The sequence below is a fragment of the Apostichopus japonicus genome, chromosome 13, assembly GCF_037975245.1.
Source record: "Apostichopus japonicus isolate 1M-3 chromosome 13, ASM3797524v1, whole genome shotgun sequence".
In the NCBI taxonomy this organism is placed as follows: Eukaryota; Metazoa; Echinodermata; class Holothuroidea; order Aspidochirotida; family Stichopodidae; genus Apostichopus; species Apostichopus japonicus.
Genome location: NC_092573.1, coordinates 2,845,337 through 2,866,375, shown reverse-complemented (window position 1 = coordinate 2,866,375; position 21,039 = coordinate 2,845,337). Strand labels below are relative to the sequence as shown.

The 21,039-nt window shown below is 37.3% G+C and overlaps 1 protein-coding gene across 1 annotated transcript; it reads left to right on the top strand.

The window, feature by feature from the left end:
- Nucleotides 1–740: 740 nt before the first annotated feature.
- LOC139979012 (uncharacterized) lies at nucleotides 741–20,489 on the top strand. The gene is made up of 3 exons (XM_071989650.1): nucleotides 741–1,828; nucleotides 16,919–17,556; nucleotides 18,630–20,489. The coding sequence occupies exons 1-2, from the start codon at nucleotides 1,527–1,529 to the stop codon at nucleotides 17,463–17,465; spliced, it is 849 nt and encodes a 282-aa protein (XP_071845751.1). The 5' UTR covers nucleotides 741–1,526; the 3' UTR covers nucleotides 17,466–17,556; nucleotides 18,630–20,489.
- The last annotated feature ends 550 nt before the right edge of the window (nucleotides 20,490–21,039 follow it).

The window sequence follows — 21,039 nt, the reverse complement described above, 5'->3', positions numbered from 1 at the left end:
CTTTAAAATTATCATATTTTATTTTGCCTTGTCACCTTTTTTGTTGAAATGTCTATGTACCACATCTTACCTCCATGTACAGTCCAATTATAAAAGTCATATATTACCTTCTATGCCATTTTAATATTATATACATAACCTTTTCATTTTTGTATTCATTCCTCTACACATTTGTGTTGAAATTTATATAGCTTTGTTTCATGTTAAGTACCAAGGAGTTTATAATAAAGATAACTTCCAAGGATAAATAAGGACTTGGAGAACCCTGATCTTTCTTCTTTATTTGGTCTTTATTTGTTACTGGTACTGTAGGACAGTGGTGATCGCACAGAATGTTACTACCGATGCATTAAGGATGACTTCCAAATGATGAGTTTATTTCCATGTCAACCTCCCCCCCCCCCCCTCTTATTCCATTAGCACCCCAATGGGTTAGATTTTTGTGTTGGCAGCCAATAAGCTTTTCCCTCCAATCTGTTCCATATCACTGATGCCCCCTCCCGCCCACCCACCAACAAACACACACATACCTCTCCACACCATCCCTTTCCTGGATAGTCCCCAACCTCGGCTACCATGTTTTGATTTCCCTGTCCTTACAATTAAAATTAATAATCCTGATGCCCTAAGTTTGTACAAAACAAATAAACCGAGTGGTTTTTTGCTTTTCTCATGTTCCACATACTTAAAAATGGTTCAAATCTCAGTTTTAACTTAACCAAAGCAAGTCAAAAATATTCTGAAACACCGGATCAAAAGCAGTGGAAATTGCGTGTGCTTTTAGTACCGGGAATGGTTGTCAGTCATCTAATATTTCATGACTATTCATCAGAAAAGGCGTAATTTGATGACGTTGTCATTACTATACAATGAATATGCATGACCTTATGAAGCAGTCCGCCATTTTTGTTTTTAAGAATGGACCTAATGTTTCGTACTGACAATAGCCGTCGTAAAACATCTGTAAGTGTCCGTATTAGAACTCGGATTAAACCATAAGAAGTACCTAAATCTGTGTTGGGATTTCAAGATGCTTTTGTGCGGATATCGAGTATGTTCACGCACGGAAAGTTCAATTTTGGCCATTTTTTTTTACTCACGTGTTCACGTTTTGAAACTTGGATACACAGTGCTCGATTCGTTCACGTTGGTCGTGACCCGCCGTAAGTGTGTAATTTCTCTTCGAAAGTTTCTTAAAAGTTGATCATGTTGTTTTGTAGTGTGTGTGTGGGAGTGAAATCATCGTTATGCCATTTCTTTAAGAGATATTCAGCTGTAAAGTTTTGTTGTCTACTTTTCAAATTTAGTGCTAAAATTCAAAAAAGCTTGACGTCACATATCTTGAACATAATGAGGGTCACCAGGTCAGATTACCGACTGGTCTGTGGAACATTCGAGAAGGTTCTCTCGTTAAAGGACAGACGGTTGTCGATTAAGACACCAAGGTATTTGACAACGTTAGTAGCAGTAGCAGTTAGTAGCAGTGGTAGATAATTTGAAACGAAATTGTTCCATAAATCCTCATTATGGATCAATCCGGTGCTGTTTACCTCAATGTCGGCGGTAACTTCTATACTACTACCCGGGAAGTTCTAAAATGTGATCAAGAATCCGTCATTGGAAAGATGTTTTCACAAAACCCTTCAAAATGGACCATAGACCGCAACGGTAATGTTTTCATCGACCGAGACGGAAGCCTATTTCGCTACATCTTGAATTTTCTGCGAGTTGGTGCGCTCATCGTACCCACAAACTTTCCCGAATTGGATATGTTACTTGAGGAAGCTAGGTTCTATGAGATGAAGAAATTAGAAGAAGAAATAATGCAGTTGCTGATTTAAGGATTGCCTAAATCATCAATGTACATCAAAAAAGAGGTTCGTACTTTTTATCTCCATATATTACATATATGGAGATTATCTCACACCAATCGTTTTCAGTCTGAGGGCTCTTTAAATGCCTACTAGTTTTTACCCAAATGTCTGTTTGATGTGAAATTTCATCGTAGTGTACATCACAAGATGACACTTAAATGTTACTTATTGATAACGTTTTAAAATGATCAGAAAACATACTTTTGGTACGTTTTCCGTAATTTTTTAGGTGATTTTTAATACAGCGCATGGTACTTAAAGGTATTGCGATGTACACGTAACCATTTTCTCAATTACATCGGTGAACATAGTGTTATTATTTTGTATCGTGACCTGTACCTTTAAATTCAACTCCCTGTCTTTATGATAATTAGATAAAAACACACGGTGATCATGCAGTAATAAGGCAATGTCATTGGTTGAATTTATGATTCCTATTGTGATTGGACGAGCGCTTGTCGATATGTTGGATGTTTGGGGTAAAAATCAATAGAACTGCGTGCTCGTACTACCCGTGACGTTTTGTATCCCGCATGGCGGGTCACGTAAAAAGCACACCAAACCCAACTCTCAACAATTAGATCCAGTGCAGCAGAATATTGGTATTTGCGTTCCATATTTACCAAATCCAACTCGCCAGTAAAAGAAAGCGTAAGTTTATTTATTTAGTAAGTATTTAATGATAATATTTAAATGATAATAATATGAATTTGGAGACGCCACTGTGTTCGATCTAACGTTACTCCGTTAGTACAGTGGACCTAGCGTATGTCTAAGTTAAGGCTGATTTGTACTAGTCTATTATTACTAGGCCTAGCCTAGGCCTATATACAGTATTGCGAAGTTAGGAACTCTTCTAAGATCGGACACCCTCATGTTCGTAATATTACATCAAGGGAAAATGAAAACCTACCAGTTTTCAAATATGTAATAAAATCAGAAATAAATTCAATGTTAGGTCACAAAATTTTACGACCTTCCCATAAAAAATGACCTTTGAAAAATATTTCCATCAGGTATTTCAACATTGTGTTAACTAGAATGGAACCTCGCAAAATCTCAACACTTTTACCAATCAACCACAATTTTCGGTGAATAAAATGAATTTATTATGAATTGAAGTTAAGAATTAGACCAGTCTATTTCAAATATTTAATGCCTATCAACTTTTGGCCGCCATTTTAGTTGGCCGTTCGAATTATACTCCGACGTTGTCTACCTAGGCATAGGCTAGGCTGAGCCAATAGTTTCCTGTACAGAAAATAAAAAAATTTCCGTAAAAAATTTACCGGAATTTCCGAAACTTACACAATTGATATCTGCAGAGCAAATCTAATGAAGGGTGAATTTTGTTTCGCACGGGTATTTCTTCAGTTGAATGGTTGAAAACCCTCTCATATTCTGTTTCTAAACTATGCAGGGTCCATTTAGTAATACTACTAGGCCTAGTACTAGGCTAGGCTAGTTGTACTCGTAAGTACTATATTACAGTAAGAGTAATGCGAAGTTAGGAACAATGCATAGTCTGAACACCTTCATTTTCGTAATATTTCAGCATGAGAAAAATAAATACCTACCAGTTCAAATATATGTAACAAAGGCTCCAGCCAGGCCTAGTTGCATTAATACCCCGCCACAATTTACCTGCACCCTGTAGGCCTAGGTGGCTGCTAGGTGGCTACGTTCTTGATAACGATGCAATCGTAGCCACTATCCCTACTTCCCTCTGACTCTGGAATTATTTTCTACTGTTCCCTGTACAAAATGATACACACAAATGAGAAAGATGCAACTGGACCCACCCTAGCCACTCTTCCTACACATTCAGATTTAAACAATTTTTAAACATTTTTCTGTCTCAAAAGATAGGCAGAAATGAGAACGCTGCAATTGGAGCCATCTAGCCACTCTTTCTACTCCCCTCACATTTTTCTTTATTAAAAGATAGGCAGAAATGAGACCGATGCAATCAGAGCCATGGTAGCCACACCTTCTACTCCCCTCGGTCTTTAATAGAATGTAAAAAGATAGGCAGAAATGAAAACCAAGCCATCGTAGCCACTATCCTAACTCCCTTCTGACTTAAAATTTTCTTAAACATTTGTTTGTATAAAAAATAGGCGGCAATGAAAACGATGGAATTAAAGCCATCTTAGGCACTCTGCCTGCGACTCTCAGACTTAAAATATTTTTCATTATTTTTATGTATAAAAGGATAGGCAGAATTAAGTACATGTAACTGGGGCCATCATAGCCACTCTGCCTGCTCCCCTCAGACTTAGAATAATTTTCAACATATCTATGAAAAAGTTTCTGGGATAGAAGAAAAAATGCCAATATTTGAAAGATGTTTATTTCAGTTTGTATTGTCTCTGTTTAGATCAAGTGAAAAAAAATTAGGAGGCCCTTCTTTAATTTTTTAAATGGCCGCCTGACACATTTTTGGGGACTGCCACCTGCCAGGTTAATTTTTAACTTTTTCCTTCAAAATATATAGACTCCCATGTGATGTAAATACTAATAAACTATTTCCACATCATTACGGAGTGATGCTGAAGTCTGTTGAAAAATACTATTTTTTTAATGGTTTTTTCCAAAAGAAGTTTTTTAAAGTATTGTAATGATTTCAGTGTGGTGAGAAACTACATTTTCTCATTAACTTGTTTACACCCATTGTAGTATATATGACTTTAATGAAAGAGTCTTATGTAGTCTTTGTAATCTGTACTCCTGAGAATCTGTAAGTGTTAATTAAAAAACCTGATGAGCCATAAGAATAAGTGTTATAAGCATATCTTATCTTGATTTAAAAGCTTGGGAAAGTTTTACTGCATGCTCCTATAGTACTAATATTCTGCCCTCTCTATTGTGCACAACCCTGAACACTGCATTCCAAACCAAGTCAAATGACCCTTCAAATTTCAGTATCAAAATTCAATTGTGCCTTTCAGATCCTGTCTATAATATAATACAACAAATTATAAAGCTAACTCAACAATCAAAACCAGTAAACCATAAACACATGAACAAAAATGCTCATGACAACTATTTTCTAATTTCTTCACAGATAACAGGAAAACAAGTTTCAGCCGAAGCAACCTACACCATCATTGGCATAGATAACGAAGAGTAAGTTCAATTGACATAGATAATTTCCTCATCACACATGAGCATTAGTGTCCTTCCTTACAAGAAAATTCACATCCTCACCAATCACCATATTTAATAGAAATTTGAACAAAACACCACCCTACTATTCAAGTTAAAATCAGATATGGTTCAGTTGTAGGTTAACAGCAAATTGAAAGTTTTGGAAGAAAAACAGCCTTCCGTTACCGAAAACATATGTGTTTCAAGTTTGATTCAATTCCATTCAATACTTTTTGAGTTATGAACGTTTGTTACGAACAAGGAACAAAAGAAAAAGGAACAGAATAACAGAAGGAGAGACATGATGATTTCTTAAGCTGCTCTCCCACAACTAACCAGAATGCAAAATGCATTGAGGTTTCGATGACTTTAATGCACTAGACTTCTGCTTGTTAGTATAACCAGAACTAGCTGTTACAATAACACTATGACATGCTAACACAGGTCAGTCTACTGTACGTGGTTATACACACCTCCATCAAAAGCAATAGGGTTCTTGTACTCAATGTTATGAATCCACACACCAAGTATTACAAAACCAAACCAAATCTCTTAATAACTTCGCACATTAGGGTTGCAGAGGAGTCCACTTATGGACAAGTTAGATTGGAATATGCCCACGAAACTTCAAAGAATCAACTTGAAAGAAGCTAATACAGGTCACTGGAGGTCAACCTGAGGTCAAAGGTCACCCAAATGCAGTTCGACCATTGTATTACAATAGCGTAACTCTCAACCCTGTCAGTGGTAGTTTCACAAGTTATCGGGAAAAAACACATTTTGACCCATAAATGACCTTTGGTGACCTTGGATCACATCACGGTTATTTTTGAAAATGTGTCCCTATTTCATTCACAACTTGTCCTAATATACCAGCAATGTCAGACTTCGTGACTAGAAGTTGTTGCAAAAATTAGCATAAGTTGGGAGTTTTTGGCACATAATCAACCTTGAATGACCTTGGATGACCTAATGGTTTTTATCAAAAATGTTTCTCTTGATGATGTGCACTCTGTCCTAAAATCCCAACCTTGATGGACATTTGGTTCTCACGTTATTGCAAAAATACTAGTTTTTGACCCCTAATTGACCTTTGTTGACCTTGGACCATATTACCTTATGTTTTGAAATGATCCCTTACCCCATTCACAACTAGTCCCAAAATATCAACCATGTCGGACCCGTCAATGGTAGTTTCACAAGTTATTGAGAAAAAACACATTTTGACCCATAAATGACCTTTGATGACCTTGGATCACATCACGGTTATTTTTGAAAATGTGTCCCTACTCCATTCACAACTTGTCCTAATATACCAGCCATGTCAGACTTCGTGACTAGAAGTTGTTGCAAAAATTAGCATAAGTTGGGAGTTTTTTGCACATACTCAACCTTGAATGACCTAATGGTTTTTATCAAAAATTTTCCCCTTGATGATGTGCACTCTGTCCTAAAATCCCAACCTTGAGGGACATTTGGTTCTAACGTTATTGCAAAAATACTAGTTTTTACCCCTAATTGACCTTTGTTGACCTTGGATCATATTACCGTTATGTTTTGAAATGATCCCTTACCCCATTCACAACTAGTCCCAAAATATCAACCATGTCGGACCCTGTCAGTGGTAGTTTCACAAGTTATTGAGGGTAAAAAACACATTTTGACCCATAAATGACCTTTGGTGACCTTGGATCACATCACGGTTATTTTTGAAAATGTGTCCCTACTCCATTCACAACTTGTCCTAATATACCAGCAATGTCAGACTTCGTGACTAGAAGTTGTTGCAAAAATTAGCATAAGTTGGGAGTTTTTGGCACATAATCAACCTTGAATGACCTTGGATGACCTAATGGTTTTTATCAAAAATGTTTCTCTTGATGATGTGCACTCTGTCCTAAAATCCCAACCTTGATGGACATTTGGTTCTCACGTTATTGCAAAAATACTAGTTTTTGACCCCTAATTGACCTTTGTTGACCTTGGACCATATTACCGTTATGTTTTGAAATGATCCCTTACCCCATTCACAACTACAGTAGTCCCAAAATATCAACCATGTCGGACCCGTCAATGGTAGTTTCACAAGTTATTGAGAAAAAACACATTTTGACCCATTAATGACCTTTGATGACCTTGGATCACATCACGGTTATTTTTGAAAATGTGTCCCTACTCCATTCACAACTTGTCCTAATATACCAGCCATGTCAGACTTCGTGACTAGAAGTTGTTGCAAAAATTAGCATAAGTTGGGAGTTTTTTGCACATACTCAACCTTGAATGACCTAATGGTTTTTATCAAAAATTTTCCCCTTGATGATGTGCACTCTGTCCTAAAATCCCAACCTTGAGGGACATTTGGTTCTAACGTTATTGCAAAAATGCTAGTTTTTACCCCTAATTGACCTTTGTTGACCTTGGATCATATTACCGTTATGTTTTGAAATGATCCCTTACCCCATTCACAACTAGTCCCAAAATATCAACCATGTCGGACCCTGTCAGTGGTAGTTTCACAAGTTATTGAGGGTAAAAAACACATTTTGACCCATAAATGACCTTTGGTGACCTTGGATCACATCACGGTTATTTTTGAAAATGTGTCCCTACTCCATTCACAACTTGTCCTAATTTACCAGCCGTGTCAGACTTCGTGACTAGAAGTTGTTGCAAAAATTAGCATAAGTTGGGAGTTTTTGGCACATAATCAACCTTGAATGACCTTGGATGACCTGATGGTTTTTATCAAAAATGTTTCTCTTGATGATGTGCACTCTGTCCTAAAATTTGTTTGGCCTACAAGGTACACACATAATGTTATTGCTAGAAATGTATCAAAACCAACCTTTGGCCCCTCATAACTTGAGAACTGGGTGTCCGATTGAAGCGGGAGTTGGTTTCATATATTCAGCACAAAAAGCTCTATCATATGTCAACAATTTTTTAAACTTATCTTTGTTCTATTTTGTTTTGCCCCGTATCTCCTAAAATGAGCATATTTTTTAAGATTTGACCTTTGACCTTTCGACCTCGCAGTCAGATGTAGTTTGACACGCTGATTCCAAAAAGCAACATGACAAGTCTGTGCGACCATCCCAACTGTACTTATTAAAAAACAAAAACATTGACCTCTGATAACTTCGCACACGAAGGTCGCACAGGGGTCAACTATGGACCATTTTGATCGGAAGGTACCTTTGAGATCCGATTATGGCCACGAAAATTCAAATAACCCAAAAAACTGATAAAGGTCACCCGAGGTCAACCTGAGGTCAAAGGTCACCTAGATGCGGGTCGACTCCCTGATTACAATAGCGCAACTCCCAACCTTCACGGACATTTGGTTCTCAAGTTATTGCAAAAATACTAGTTTTTGACCCCTGATTGACCTTTGTTGACCTTGGATCACATGACCGTTATGTTTTGAAATGATCCCTTACCCCATTCACAACTGGTCCCAAAATATCAACCATGTCGGATCCTGTCAATGGGAGTTATTGCTTGTTTTAATATTTTGGTTTTTGGCCTCTAACTGACCTTTGGTGACCTTCACAGGCAACACAAAAAATAGGGCACATCTACTCAATGTGGCACTCATATACACCAAATATTAGATTGGTCCAAGCTTCCCTACTTGAGATACCGTGTTTACAAGCCAGGCGTCACACACACACACACACACACACATACATACATACATACATACATACACACATACACACACTCTCCGCCTGCATGAATGCATAGGTTACGATTTCATCGAAACCAAAAATGTACCCTGGTTCATATCATATCTGCTCTGACCAGGGGACAGTAAAACTTGATTTGAATTTCAGCTTGAAACTTCTCCAAACATGCCTCTGTCGTCTTTTGCTGATCGCTGATTGATGATTATCAGTAAACATGCAAGTGTACCTTCCGAACTGTGTCCGACAACCTTCTCCCTGTCCTTAGAAGGAGACACATTATCTTGAGTGTTTTCCTGTACCAAGGAAACAAATTCATCTGCCCTTCTTTATTCACTTTTATTTCTTCTCAAATTTCAGACAGACAATATCTCCATCATCACAGAATGCGGGAACACCTTCGACCTACCTTCCAGTCTGCTCGCAGTCTCTGGCCTTGACCTTATTGACATGACTCCGCTTCAATGTCAATTGACAGTGGAAGGAGATAAGGTCAAGAAGATTCAGTTCGAGTATCCTGTTACTACAGCAGTATAGTTGAAAGTCCAAATAAGAAACTGATGACTAGAGGTTATTTCTGGACAAAATTGGCCCCTGATTGACCGTTATTTGGTCATCTGTATAATCCCAGCCTTCTCGAAGTCACTGGCTTTGACCTTATTAACATGACTCTGCCTCAATGTCAATTGACAATAGAAAATAAAGTCAAAGATATACAGTTTACCCTGTTGCTACAGGTGTATAGTTAGCAAGTCAAATAAGAAACTGACAACCAGGGGCTCGAGCCGTAGGAATCTATGCAATCATGAGTGCGTGTATGGGTATGTGACATGTGTGTGTGACACAAAGCTTGTAAGTAGGTTTTCTCGGCACTTCAAAAGTGGATTGAGGTCATACTTGGTACAGAAGTTGCCCATCATTAGTAGACTATCTATATTTATGTTGGTTCCAATATCATGAATATCTATGAGTGGGCAAGGCTTAGAGCGAATTCTCTCAAATGTCAATATCTTGGCAACTGCATGTCCGATTTTGATCAAACTTGTTTTGATGGCATTGGTAGGTGGTTTGGTACGTTTGTGTGGTACGAAATGTCATCACATGAAGATTCTGAAGGGGCGAAACGTAGTGCAATTTTGCTCATGACCAGACGTTGTTTGTTTTTACAAAAGTAGCCCCTGTTATTTGGTCATCTGTATAATCAGATTAAACATTCGTTTTTACAAACTATTACTGTTCCATTAGACACGGTTTTCCATAACATGTAATACACTTCTTCATTTTGAAACTATATGCAAAAGACAGCTGTGTAAATACAAAGTGAAACATATTCATGTACAAGTTTTTTACTGAAGTTATTCACTACATATCATAATTCCAGTCTTATCAAACTGTCTATTTCCAAATAAATTATTTTGTATTCCTTGCCAGAGGCTCAAAGAATCTATGCAATCATGATTGTGTGTCAGGATGTCTTCCTGTAGGTATGAATACAGGTACTACAAAACCTGTATTCTTGACTTCTGTTGAACATGCCCATGTAACAATTCAGTAAATCTAGATGAATGGTATTTTTCGCAAAAATTAGTATCTTAAGCAAGTTTACAACAATGAAACTTTCTACATACGGTTCCATAAGAAGCCTACCAGACAACGTCAGTAGTGACCTCATTCTGTTTGTGAACACCACCATTCAAAAATGCGGTGTTTACAGATTTCTGGTTATTACTTGCAGTATTCACTTATACCTTTCATTATCTTGGGCAGTCTCAAGGAACTAGTCTACCCCTATTGTTTATTTATTGTTCCAGTAATCCAGTAATAAGAGAGGTTCAAATTAATTTTTCCACATGAAGCACAGCTATGGTCAAACTTCATATTTGGTGGATAGGTCCACAATCAGTGGCAGCTGTGCATGATATTTATTCAGAGAGAACAAACTGGAGGGGGGCTTTTACCTTCACAACATATCGTTTTATACTTCCCCAGTCTTCTCAACCGATTCTTTCCCACAAAATAGTACTTATTTATCATGTGTGCTCCAAAAGTCACCTGTATTTCAAGTAAACAATTTATATCACCTTACTGACATGTAATATCCAACACATTCCTGCCATTTAGTCTTTAGACAGACTATGACATTGTTGTTTTAAGTTTCTTTTTATATTCCTTTTACATCATTTGTTCTTCTTTATTTTTATGTTTATAGTTCTATCAGCCATTTCTACAATAGTGTTGAAATAAAACGAGCCTATAAAAGAACAATTACGACTATGTCATTTCTGTACATGTTAATGTGTTGAAAATTTGAGGTCGAATTACTAGACATTGTTGGATCAACATGAAACTTGGTACCTTTAGCCAACATTTCTTGCTGCAAAATGGGGAGGTCATTTTACTAGACATTCATTCATGCTTGAATAGAATCCTCAAATTTGATTGGTGTTATCGTGAGGTTATCTAACGAATAATCAACGCTCTGTGTTTAATGCTATCGCTGGATGCACTCTGGCTTCGCTTGTATTAAACTCAGAGCGTTGATTATTCTCTATGTAACCTCACTCTAGACAGTGAAATAAACCGTTATTGTTGGATCAACATGAAACTTCGTACATAAGGTCATTGGAGCAAATTTGGTAATTAGCATCAAAGTTCACAGGAAGTTTATCTTATTAAACGCAGCAGCTATATTGACATGGTTTGCTATATAGTTGTAGGCTCATTTGCTCTGGAACTGCTGATTTGCATGGATACCGATGAAAAAAACACTGACAGCTCAACCAGGCGAGACACTTGAGACGGATCACCTTGATTTATTTCTCAAGAAATGTTTCAATAGCATTTTACATCGGTGGAAATAATATAGATGGAGATACAGCTGCATTGCTGCTCTTGTTTACGTTATGCAGACATTTACAACAAATTTCTTGATAAGCTACCGCTATCAAATTCCCCTTACACAAAATTTAATTTAATAAAAACGTTTGTTTGTGCGCGTGAATTAATAATAGTCTGAATGCGTGTTTCGTAATGTTCAAATGTGACGTGTTCCTTTTGTGGTAGAACACAATAGTTGTGTTCCTTTCACTCATCATCTTGAAACATGACATACGTTGGCTTTTTGGACAGTTCTCTAGATTGGTATAACTGATAACTTTATCACATGATTTTCGCAATTTATCGAGACCTGGCTTCTCGGTGCAATTTCATTTCGTTTTGGGGCGAGAATGTTGGTTAACTTATACGGGTGGATCATATATAGTTTTGCAGCATTGTGTGATTGGATGGTGCGTATAACGACTTGTTCGACACCGCCCCCCCCCCCCCGCTCCCCTCATGTGACAGTATTTCTCAAGGAAACCGATTTTTACACAGTTTAATATATATGTCGAGCAATGTCATCATGCATGATACAGCCCAATGAATGACGCATCTTGTGGACCGGGAAAACCCCTATGATTAGGGTTAACCTCTAACCTATAGTGTTTCCTGCTGAATGTACAAACAACCTCTAGGGTTAACCCGAGAAATACTGCATCACATATAGTATCATTCAATACCGTTCTTCTTGCGGCAATGGAACTTGCCACATTATAACTTGTCTTGAGAGATGAAAAAACGTGAGGGCTTGGTACGTGTGTATAATCTTTCTTTATTCATGACAAGAACGTTCCAATGATATAAAATTCTAGTTGTCCAATTCTATCGGGTATAACTCACAGCGTGTGTGTGTGTGTTTTGTTATTTATTATAAACTAAAAATTGGCAGCGACTACGAAACCAATTAAGACACTGATGTGTATGTAGGTAATATGGAATATTAACAACTTATATGATTAGATGTCTATAACAGGCTACCTTACAATGTGATATAGTGGGAGAAACTTGATTTGCATTATACTTGCATATTCATGAGACAGGTGATGTTACCACCTAGTTATGTTACCATATGATTTCTTTTTGTATCGCTTTTTCTTTTTTCTTTTATACAGATTTCTTCATCTACTGGAATTACGGAAAAGGTGATGGAAAGATGGATACGAACAGGACAATGGTGACAGGAATCTTTCTTTAGTGTATAAACACGGTTTCCTATTGGTCGGGTGTCTTGGGGGGGGGGTACAGGGCAGAGGGGATATAGGGAGAGATTAACTTGTTGTTTATAAATCGGGTGCAAAATATTCAATTGATTCAGACGTTACGTTGAAGCAAACTTTTATTGCTGAGTGAGAAGTGCATGGAGGCTGTTCAGTGTTCGGCTGAGCAGTATATATATTTTGTTTCCTGCTGAATGTACAAACAATTAAAGGTCAGGTGGTCAGGTGGTCAGGTGAGGAGTCAGTTGGACCAAGGATTCCAAGGCTCCGTGGTTGGACAATCATTTAACTACCATACCGAACATGCATGAACGTCTTTAGATGCGCAGTTGATTTAAGTTTTGATCAGGAGCAAATTAATGAAATAATTGTACACCCTTGATCAACATTGTTTACGTTGATCACACATGGATCTAGATGGATGCGTTACTATATGGTGCTGGGTACGGAGTTGTATATAGGTTAAAAGCGCTTTTTTTTCTTTTCTTTTTTGGCAACATATCCTAAAGCCATATTACATTGTACTCTTCTTTATTAACTTTTGTTTTTTTTTTCTGACATGTTTCTCATATCCTTCATGTACCCATGGGTTAAAGGTTTTAATAATTTGCATATTCATTGGAATTAACTCCATTCATTATAACAGTTAAAGCTTCATTATATGGATCTATCCGATAGCCTAGGTATACATTCATAGATGAATGTATAATTCCTTCGATATATCCTTCACAAAGAAATAATATTTTCTATGGATATATCCCAGTGAGGAGATGTAAATTATTGGGATTTGTGTTGCTCAGATACGTGAGTTACGTAATGCTCTATACAGTTATTGGCTCAATGAAGAATATTAATAGTATGATTTGCATATTATTTCTGCAATGTGTCTCGGTTATTGCTGTATGCTTTATGCGTGCTTGTGAATTTAGTTATAGCCTTGTGTATAGCGTTCTCAGCAAAGTAGTTACGGTACTTACTTAAAAAATATAGTTTCTGGATAAGATATTGTTTAGTATTTGTTCTTTTTCGATATACACAGTACACTAACATCTGCACCGATCACTGGTTCATTTTAAATTACCGTTCGATAACCTTTCTTTGGGACTCGTGATATCTCACGTGACGTAACACCGTTATGATCGTACGGTTACACTCTCGATGCATGCGGATGGAATTAAGATCGGATCAAATTGTTGAGTTTTCACGCTCAGTCTGTATATTGGGCGATATTTCTTTTCCAAAATAAACTTCTCGGATATCTCAATATCTGAACATTCAAAGATCTGCATCTGTATCTAAATATCGTAATGTACTATAGGTTTACTGCTTAGACTTTAAGTGTTTGTCGGTTTATTTTCTTCTTTTTTGCTCCATTATTCTCTTCTGTGTACAATTTGTGATGGGAATTAAGAAAGGGGTCAACAATTTTCCAAGTTCGGTTTTCAAAATATTTCTAAACATAGGATCTAAATGAGTTTCAGTGGTTTAATGGGTTTATTCAGAGGAAATAATATGATAAACAAATTTTGATGTCACCATCAAAACATGAGCATTAGTTTAAATGGCCGTAATAACAAAACATGCATCAAATTTTGTAATTTCTTTCAATTGTTACTGACACTGTAGGAGTAAATAACAAAAGCTATCTTTTACCATGTGGATCCTTGAGTTTCTGCATTGACATATATCTTAAAAGTGTCACTTGTAACTAATTTGGGACATAATCTAATAGTGTTTTCAACTACTTTTGTAAAGTATATAAGTTCTGTTTTTTTTAAATAATTTTGTAAATTGAACTAAAGTTGATCAGTAGCTATGTGAAGAAATGTCACTAACAGTACAATACATTAAACAACACTGAAACCATTTGTTTCATCATTATTATCCAACCACGGGAAGCCTCACATGGACTAGCAAGGTCATAATTCTCCCAATCAATTCCCTGATCTTCTCACCCTCCCCACATTTCCCATCCCCATCACAGACATCAAACACTGATGTACAGCAGTACAGTTCGGAGTGCTTCGGCAAAGAGCTAATAGCTGGTACATGTACCATGTTTATACACATAAGCTTTATGCATGTGATGAACTGCGTATGACAGAAGAAAATTGCCTCAGGTAACATTCTACTCTTTGTAGTGTAGCATTGTATATATGCTACTAAGTGTGCAGATACTTTACTACCAGCACAGTTTGTCAAGGACATGTGTAAAGGATTTGCTTACATTAGAAGTCTGAAGCAGGTTCTCAGTTGTTATTTTTCACAGTGGGGGTTTGGGAAATTCCCCAGTGTTCACAGACAGTTTGGCTAATGAGTTGCCTCTGCCATAACAGAGAGATGCTAGGGAGAGCTGTACAAATGATAAAACATACATGTACAGTATTGGACATGAGTATAATACAGGTATTATGCAATGTGCATGAGTGTTAGATTGTAGCTATAACATATGAAACAATTAAGAGCCTTTCCCTTTCTTTGCACCTATTTTCCCCATCCTTTTTGGTGGACATCGCAAAATTCAAGGTAACAAAAGTATGTACTGTTTTTTACTAACACTGTAAAGTCATCTCGCATTCTGCTGCTTTCACAGGAGCATATAGGCTACTCATCTCTTGATGTTTATCTTTCTAGCTCCCTGTGTGGTTCTCATGTCACTCTCATGTTCACACCTTCCTCTTAGTTGATTATCCATACCAGACAAACCAGTGGCGTAGGAAGGTACTTTTGAGTGGGGGGGGGGGCTCAAGACTGATGGACGGCCTGGGGGGAGGGATCTAAGGGAGGGGGTGCCCCCTCCCCTTTGGATTTTTTTGCACTTCCAGGTGGCCTCAGATGCAATTTGGTGCAATATAGCACACTTCAACACCCACTTCATTTGTAAATAATTTTGCATTTTCACCTGGCCTTAAATGCAATTTGGTGCTCCAAATGAGATTTTTGATAGCTAATCAAGTGAATAACTCATAACAAGTTAATAGTTTGTTACACTATCAAGCTCTTCATCTTTTTGTTCAGTGTACACATTCTGTTCAAGTTGTCACTGCAAGTTTAATGGCATTAAAGATATTCTTCAACCCACAAACCTTTCTCTCCTTATCTCCTAACAGTCATTCAACAAATATTTGTAGTGTCAGAATGCAATTGTGCTCACTGTTTTCCAGCTTGAATAATGTCAAAGTTTCCACTGGCTTCAACTTCATCAAGCTCTTGGTCTAGAGGTTGAAGATCCTCATCACAAAAGGAGGTAAATGGGGGGGGGGGGGCTACCGCCATGACCCTTTATAGGTGTAGATGTCATCGCTGAAATCGATGAAAATTGATAAGAGATGCTATCATTTTGTATTTTAAAACTAAAATTCAAGTATCCGAATTCAATTAACTGTAAAGAAAATTGTTAAGTTAACCAATTTCTGCATAATTGCAGTTCCACAAGAAATATACAAGGCATCCCTGCATCTTGCTTTGTAGTATCCTACTAGTTAAGGCAGCAGCATATCTTGACATACACTAAACACTCTATACACAAATAGTATCATATGCACTCCCACAGGGTACATTTTTGGCATACAGTGTCACCTATCTGACTTTTGTGGAAAATCTGATAAATTCAGCCAGGTAATGGGTGGTAAAATGTGTGTTGAGTGCAAAAGTTTAACTAGAATACTTGAATTGCCTTCAATCCTTATAATGTAAAACATATGGATAGGGGATATCCTACACCCCCTCCTCCCCCCTCCCCGCCAACAATTGCTTTGACTCCTGCAATGGGTGTGAGTTGGCCTTTCATCTGCAGCTGCTGCAGTCTCATCATCAAATTCCCCTGTATTGCGCAATATGGTTTTATTGGGGATAATTCCATAGAAAATACAAAGTTTCTTTGTCTCATCAGGGCATGACGTGCTGCATGTATCACCCTGGATGTGTTATTAACACTTCCCTGCTGTATCTCTGTTAGATGCGCTTACGGTACGTAATGAGGCGTAAATTTTTGATCTACTTGTCACGCAAAGTATTACGAGTTTAGTTCATAGATAACACTGGATCCTGCATGTACCGCCAGTCCGATTTATGTTTTCATAACATGAACTACGTTGCTAAATATTTGACTCCGTGAATATTTTTCAAACTCTATATCCTTAATACTCATCATGCCCCAAGTAGTGCAACTCAATGTCGGTGGCAGTTTGTACACGACTAGTCGATCGGTTCTTACAAAGGACGCTGGTTCCAAGTTGTATCATATGCTTTCAGGAAATATGCCAAACATGGTTGACACAAACGGTAATGTATTCATCGACCGGGATGGTAAACTGTTTCGTTACATTCTGAATTTTTTGCGAGATAATAAATTAGTTGTCCCTCTGAAATTTGCTGAATTTGACTTATTGTTAGCAGAAGCCGAATATTACCAGTTGAAACAACTAAAAGAAGCTATTCTGGAGAAAATGATTTCAAACGTTGATATAATGGAATTTGTGATGATACAATGTGATACTCGTACTGGAGCCTACGAGGTTAAAGCTACGAAGACGACGGTGTTTGCATTGTACAAAAAATTTGGAAAAGATCTCCACTGGCACCCACGCGTCGAAACACTATCAGATGTCATATCGTTCAAGGACTTGGACCACGATTTCATTTCTCATCTTTAGAAGTTTCTGAATGTACTTGGGTTCAAGAGCGATCCCCTCGCATCGAACTTTTACAGATATCGTTAAGCAGTTGCCTATCCGTAGGTGAAAGGTACGTATTAATATCCGTCTAATTTATCAAATAGGACAGACGATTAAAAACATTATTTATCCCTCGCTAACCTTTCGACGCTAAACCCGATGCGCAGTAGGCATTGAATCTATTAATCTCATATTTGATGGATAACACCCATTTTCGAACTGACTTGTATAAATGCTCTAGATATGACTCATTTCATGTAATCAGTTAACTGCATGATATCAAGAACGATGAAATCAATAGAATGTTAAACGACAAAACCTATTATATGTTCAGCTGATAGATTTCCCATTTAATCCCTATGTTCCTTACACTCATCATTTCAAAACATGACATACCGTTGACGTGTCGGACAGCTCTCTAGATTGGTTCAACGGATAACCTATCACATGATTTTCGCAATTTATCGAGACCTGGCTTCTCGGGTGGATCATATGTTGTAGTTTTGAAACATTGTTTGATTGGATGGTGCGTAACGACTTGTTCGACTGCCCCTCCCGCTCCCCTCATGTGACAGTATTTCTCAAATAAACTGTTAAATATGTCGAACAATGTCATCATGCATGATACAGCCCAATGAATGACGTATCTTGTGGACCGGGAAAACCCCAATGATTAGGGTTAACCTCTAGGGTTAACCCTAACCCGAGAAATACTGCATCACATGTTGTATGATCATACAATACCGTACTTCTTGCGGCATTGGAACTTGCCACGTTATAACTAGTCTTGAGAGATGAAAAGAACTTGAGATCTTGGTGTGTATAATCTTTCTTTATTCATGACAAGAACGTCGATCCCCATGATATAAACTGTTAATTGTCCAGTTCCATCGGGTATATAACTCATAGCGTGTGTGTGTGTTTTGTTATTTATTATAAACTAAAAATTGACAGCGATCACTAAACCAATTAAGTCACTGATGTGTATGTAGGTACTATGGAATATTAACAACTATGTCTATAACAGGCTACCGTACAATGTGATATAGTGGGAGTAGCTGATTTGCATTATTCTTGCATATTCATGAGACAGGTGATATTACCATTGATTTCTTTTTGTATATTTTCTTTTTTTGTAAACAGATTTCTTCATCTACTGGAATTACGGAAAACGTGACCGAAAGATGGATACGAACAGGACAATGGTGACAGGCATCTTTTCTTGAGTGTATAAACACGGTTTATTATTGTTTGGGTGTCTTGTGGGGGGGGGGGGGAGCAGGGGCAGAGGGGGAGGAGGAGAAGTTAATTTTTTGTTTATAATTCGGGTACAAATAAACGATTGATTCAGATGTTACGTTGAAGCAAACGTTTAACGCATTCTGGGTTCGGCTGAGCGGTATATATATTTTGTTTCCTGCTGGATGTACAAACAATTAAAGGCCAGGTGGTCAGGTGATGGTTAGATTTAGTTTTGATCAGGACCAAATTAATGAAATAATTATACACCCTTGATCAACATTGTTTACGTTGATCCCACAGGGATCTAGATGGATGGGTTACTATATGGTGCGGGGTACGGAGTTGTATATAGGTTAAAAGCGATTTTTGTTTTCCTTTGCAACCAATCGTAAAGCCATATTACATTGTACTCTTCTTTATTAACTTTTGTCTTTTTTTCTGACATGTTTCTCATATCCTTCATGTACCAAAGGGTTAAAAGGTTTTAATAATTTGCATATTCATTGGAATTAACTCTCTTCATTATAACAGTTAAAGCATCATTATATATAGGGATCTATCCGATAGCCTATAGGTATACATTCATAGATGAATGTAATTCCTTCGATATATCCTTCACAAAGAAATAATATTTTCTATGGATATATCCCAGTGAGGAGATGTGAATAATTGGGATTTGTGTTGCTCAGATACGTGAGATACGTAACACACTACAGTACTTGGCTCAATGAAGAATATTAATAGTATGATTTGCATATTATTTCTGCGATGTATCTCGGTTATTGCTGTATGCTTTATGCGTGCTTATGAATTTAGTTATAGCCTTGTGTACAGTATAGCGTTCTCAGCAAAGTAGTTACGGTACTTACTTAAAAAATATAGTTTCTGGATAAGATATTGTTTAGTATTTGTTCTTTTTCGATATGCACAGTACACTAACATCTGCACCAATCACTGGTTCATTTTATATTACCGTTCGATAACCTTTCTTTGGGACTCGTGATATCTCACGTGACGTAACACCGTTATGATCGTACGGTTACACTCTCGATGAATGCGGATGGAGTTGAGATCGGATCAAATTGTTTAGTTTTCGCGCTCAGGCTGTATCTGATGGGGTGAAATTCCTTTTCCAAAGTAAACTTCTCAGATATTTCAATATCTGAACATTCAAATATCTGCATCTGTATCTGAATATCGTGATATACTATAGGTTTACTGCTTAGAATTTAAATGTTTGGTGGGGTTTTTTGTTCTTCTTTTGTGCTCCATTATACTCCTCTTTTTATTATTCTTTTTTTTTGCTTTGGGTTGTAAATCCCATCCAATTTTGTGAAAACTTTTCAATATTAAACATTTTGTCCCCGTTTACTTCCAATCTTAATATTAATCACATTAAAAAAAAATGACAATTTTGAAATTACTCATTAATTCATTCTTTGGATTGAAATTGTCTAATAAAGTTTATTGGGCTAGTCGTATAGTAAAGTAAACGCAAATAAATTGGCAGTGTTTTAACGTTGCATGTTATATTGTTATACAGGCTGTATCTATACAGCCATGCATCCATGGTATGTATAGCTCTTGTTATTATGTCTGCTTGCCTTTGTATCTATATATGCATGCTTTAAATATCTCTTTTGTATCTGCTTTGTATGTGGTGTTTAAATGGTGAGAAAAGAGGGCAGAGAGGGAAAGGCGGTGATTGGAAGCGGGCACAATACGGAATGCAATAAACGGAGAATCACCCTCAGTTCTATAGTTCTACTTCGCTTATTTTCGTGTATACTTCACGTATATCCCCGGGGTTCACGTAACATACTGTATGGTGGAGGTGCTGACAAGAGTGTTTCCTGATAAGGATCACCGAGAATACACGTATATATTCACGAAGATGTTAAAACCAGCACCAATACATGTTGTGGAAGACTTCCGGAGAAAGTGTAAAGGTTAAAACTACCAGCTATACGTTATGACGTATTAGCTCGCATCTAAAACCAGATCTTTAGAGAACTTTAGCAACAAACCAGAATAAATAATTGAGTCCGTTCAAACCTCATTCACACGCGCTTATATGGACACTGACTCTACTACGTGTGGCGATTTTCAGTTACGCCCAAAATCAGTGACGAATTACCTGAAAGTGTGGCTTAAAATATTTTAACCCTGGATAACATTATCAAGCACTCCATAGGACGTAGTAAGTGGTCCTATGAACAGTTTAGCGAGAAGGTCGATCACTGAAATGTATCTACACGCATAGATAAGACACCCACCCAGCTGCAAAAAGAGTGTCCTAGAGGAGCTGAAT

Excerpts from the sequence above, each read along its gene's own strand:
- LOC139979012 (XM_071989650.1), top strand. The coding sequence starts at position 1,527 with ATGGATCAATCCGGTGCTGTTTACCTCAATGTCGGCGGTAACTTCTAT. Across the intron at positions 1,829-16,918 it reads TTAGAAGAAGAAATAATGCA|ACTCCGTGAATATTTTTCAA; the intron begins GTTGCTGATTTA and ends GCTAAATATTTG.